General features: G+C 47.2%; 1 protein-coding gene across 1 annotated transcript in view; it reads left to right on the top strand.

The window, feature by feature from the left end:
- Window positions 1-564: 564 nt before the first annotated feature.
- The window catches only part of LOC105986394 (chromosome unknown open reading frame, human C1orf100), a 26,266-nt gene continuing 22,643 nt past the window's right edge, over window positions 565-4,187 (top strand). The window contains exon 1 of the mRNA XM_013017288.1: window positions 565-620. Within this exon, the coding sequence (XP_012872742.1) occupies window positions 565-620 (56 nt within the window). The remainder of the gene's footprint in view (window positions 621-4,187) is intronic.

The following is a 4,187-nucleotide window of genomic DNA, read 5'->3' as shown; positions in this document are numbered from 1 at the left end:
ATTATTGATTCTGAGCATAGCCACTGTATTGGCTATGTTCATACGTAAGTTTATTATTTTCAGATTTTCTATTTGGCTATACTTTTAAGGCTGACTAAAGCAAAGTACCAGTGGTTCACATCTGTTCAATCCTTGCAAGTTGAGAGGCCGAAATCAGGAGGATCACAGATCCAGGACAGCCTAGGTAGAAAGCTCTGCAAATTGCATCTCACTAGAAGAAGGCGTGGTTGTGCACATCAGTCATTCCAGCTACAACGGGAAGCCTAAAATAGATCATGCACCTAAAATAGGTGCGTGCTGGGCAGGAAGCAAGACCCTGACTCAAAAACAATAGTCAGCTGGGTGTCAGGTGTCCCAGGATTCCCCAATGACCTATCTTCTTCCCACTAGGCCCCACCTACGAACTGTTTCATGGCCTCCCAAGAACACCACACCTTCCATATATGGTCCTTTGGGGATCCTCCAGGTCCAGACTGTAACAAAAGCTTTTTATCTTGGAATGTGTGCAACCTAGCAACAAGACAATTCACTCCATAATTACTTTGTTTTAGATTTCCACCTATCATGGCTGCCATCCGACTACGAGAATTTCATGAGCGTCGTCCAATGATTCCACCCAGGTAAAGTTGTTAAAGCTGGAGTTTTTAGACCTCATGCCTAAACTCTAGGAGTTCCACATGTCCAATTGGGACAAATAAAGACACATGGTGAAAAACAGAGAAAGGAGTTGTATTGTGTGGTAGGCACGGAAAGACAGCGCTTCAGCACTTCCACAGCCATCTTTGGGGGTTAAATAGGGAAAACTGGGGGAAAGGGCTGAGAAGATATCCATAATTAAAACAGGCCCTTCCTGAATTTCAAGATGGCCACAAATGGCTGCAGGATGGGATAGCTCAGGACAAAGCACACGGGCACAACATAGAGGAATCTGGGAAGCAGACAGCCTTTATACTGCTCCCAGCTCATCTGTGGGCCCAAATAAGGTCTTCCATTAAGATCATTGATGCATTTCAATTTGCTCTTTGTACAGAACAAGAGGTAAGGATCTAGTTTCAGTCTTCTGCATGCGAATATGCAGATTTCCCAATACCATTTGTTAAAGAGGCTGTCTTTTAGCTAGGCGCTGGAGGCTCACGCCTATAATCCTAGCTACTCGGGAAGCTGAGATAGAGGTTCAAAGCCAGCCCGGGCAGGAAAGTCTGTGAGACTCTTATCTCCAATAAATCACTAGAAAACCAGAAATGGAGCTGTGGCTCAAGGGATAGAGCACTTGCCTTGAGCTGAAGAGCACAGAGACAGCACCCAAGCCCAGAGTTTAAAAAAAAAAAAAAAAGCTGTCTTTTCTCCAGTGTATGTTTTTGGTACATTTGTCAAGAATCAAATGGTTGTAGCTATGATACTTTATGCCTATGTTCTCTATTCTATTGCACTGGTCTATGTGTGTATGTTTTGTTCCAGTACCATGCAAGTTTTTTATATTATTATTCTGTAGTATGATGTAAATAGGTATACTGTGATATCTCCAGCATTGCTGTTTTTGCTCAGGACTACTCTAGCTACTCAGGATTGTTTTGCACTTTAATGTACATTTTAGGATTTCTTGTTCTATTTCAGTGAAGCATGACATTGGAATTTTGATAGGGATTACATTGAATCTATAAATTGCTCTCAGTAATATGACCATTTTCACAGTGTTCTGTCAATCATGAATATGGAAGGTCTTTCCATCTCCTAGTACTTTCTTTAATAGATACACTTTCTTCAGTGTTTTATACTTTTCATGGTAGGGGTCTTTGATTTCCTTTGTTAAATGTATTTCTAGTTTAAAAATGGCCCCCCTCCCCTCCCCCAGTTTTTGGTGAGGAAGTTTTGTTATTGTCGTTGTTTTGGTTTCATTTTTGATTTGGTAGTTGGGGGGAACTGCAATGAATGAGATGTAATCCACGTTTTTCTCAGTATGTTCATTATTGGTATACAGAAAAGCTACTGACTTTTGTATTCTTATTTTTGGTACTGAGGCTAGAGCCTCTTGTAATTGCTTGGGTTTTTGCTTAAGATTGGAACTCTACCACTTGAGCCACATCTGCAATTCCTCTATTCTGATTTTGTGCCCTGCTATTGCAGAAGGTGTTTATCAGACCTAGGAGGTTTTTCTTTCTGGTAGTCTTCATGGTCCTTTTTGTGTGTGTGCTGATCCTCAGGCTTGAACTCAGAGCCAGGGCACTGTTCCTTAACTCTTTCTCTCTAGGCTAACCTTCTACCATTTGAGTCGTAGTTCTGCTGTGGAGATAAGAGTCTCAAGGACTTTCCTGCCTGGGCTGGCTTTGAACCATTATCCTCAGATCTTAGCTTCCTACATAGCTACAATTACAGGTGAGAGCCACCAGCGCCTGATCTCATTCTCTCCTCCCTCTCCCCTCTCCCCTCCCTTCCTCCTTCTCCTCCCTCCCTCCCTCCTTCCTTCCCTCCTTTTCATGACAAGGTCTCACCGTGTAGCCCAGCTGGTCTGGAACTCACTGCAGGCCTGGCTGGCCTCAGTGCCTGGTTGGCCTCAGTCTTGCTCTCCGCCTGTCTCAGGCTCACTAGTTACGCTCTTACAGGTGTGGACCATCATACTAAGTTTCTTTTAGTTTGTTCCCTCTCCCCTTTTAATTGGCATGTGATATGTACTTGCTGTCTGCCCTTAAGTGGAGGAATCATGTAGTTTATTAGAAATAATGCTCTTCTGAAAAAAAGTCATCATACACACATAAATGATTCGTGGCTCTGGCTTAGTTCATTTAACCTGTCTGAGCCTCTTTTTGCTGTGATGGAGCAAGGTGCTCTTACTTCTCACAGGTGGCTTTGGAATTAGGAGCCTTCTCTGCATGAGGCACGGAGCCCCACACACGTGTGGCATGGAGGAGCGCAGTCCCCATGAGCGGCACAGCTCCCTTGGGCCGCTGCCCAGGCCTTCACCTGGGCATCTTGAATCTTGTCTGTGGCTAAGCCCAGACCCTACTTCAGTTATACTCCTCTCCTGGGGGACAAGTTTGTTCTTGAACACCTCGCAGGAGAGCCCAGCTGTCAGAACCTTTAAATAATGCCCAGGGGAAGTATACCGGCGTGACCAGCTGCTCCCACCGAGGAGAAGGAATGCAGGGCTGATTGAGAGATTGAGCAGAGCCCTGGAGGGCTTCGACGCCCAGGCTGGGGTCACGGACATTTGCTTCTGTGCATGGGAGCAGTCGGCATTGCACAGTGGCGGGCTCACCGAGGCATTTCCCCCTAGGAGGGAAAAGGTCTCTTCTGAAGAGTGGAGTTTTTTTTATCTCCAAATTGCAAGCTTTCTCGTGTTTGAGAAGGCCACATGGGGAGCTTGGGATGTTTATCCACAGAGTTCCAGGCAGCGTGTGTCATCTTTTCCTCCCCCACTCTCTCCACTTCTCTCTCCATGCTGCCCTCCTTCCAACGCCAAGATCCTGGCATGCTTTCCTGCCCTCTCCACACTCCTGCCAAGCCTGCCTAGGGTGCTCCCAGATTTGTCACTGGGTGCTGGGGAGGAAGCTAGGTGCTGCACTCGGAGCAGCTGGTGCAGACCCCATCTGGGGCTGTGCTGGGCTCACTTTCACCAGGAGCCCCGGGTGGCGGCACCGGTCGCTCCTGCAGACCGTGGATGTCCGGACACCCAGCACCCGTGGGCTCTTCACCACTGTCAGGCAGCTCCAGGGAAGCCTTGGGAGGGACAGGACAGGTACCTAGACGACCACGTTCCAGCCCTGCATTCAGACCTGTCATTTGTTCCTCCTTTGAAGCTAACTTGTCTCTCCCCTGCTGTAATCTCCTGCTGTAATTCAGGGCTCAGTCATATTATTCCAGCCACTGAGCAAGTCTAGACAGTCTGTGGTTTGTGGAAAATCTGAACTCCCAGTGTCCTGTTTGCACAGACAAAAGCACAGCCTGCCCTGCTCTGGACTTCCTTTTATACAAGAAAGGCAGCCCCTAGACCCTTTCTGGAGCTCAGATTTTGAACACTCTCCAAAGGTCCAGTGTTGGATGCTTGAGCTTCAGCTGGTGGCCCTTTGGGGAGGTGGCCTCACTTTTAGGTGGGGCCTGGTGGGAGGAAGTTAGGTTATTGGGGGTGAGCTCTTGGCAGGAATTCTGGTGGGAGGAAGTTAGGTTATTGGGGGTGAGCTCTTGGCAGGAAT

The sequence above is a fragment of the Dipodomys ordii genome, unplaced genomic scaffold (genome assembly GCF_000151885.1).
Source record: "Dipodomys ordii isolate 6190 unplaced genomic scaffold, Dord_2.0 Scaffold35, whole genome shotgun sequence".
Classification (NCBI taxonomy): Eukaryota; Metazoa; Chordata; class Mammalia; order Rodentia; family Heteromyidae; genus Dipodomys; species Dipodomys ordii.
This window is presented reverse-complemented; position numbering and strand designations above follow the sequence as displayed.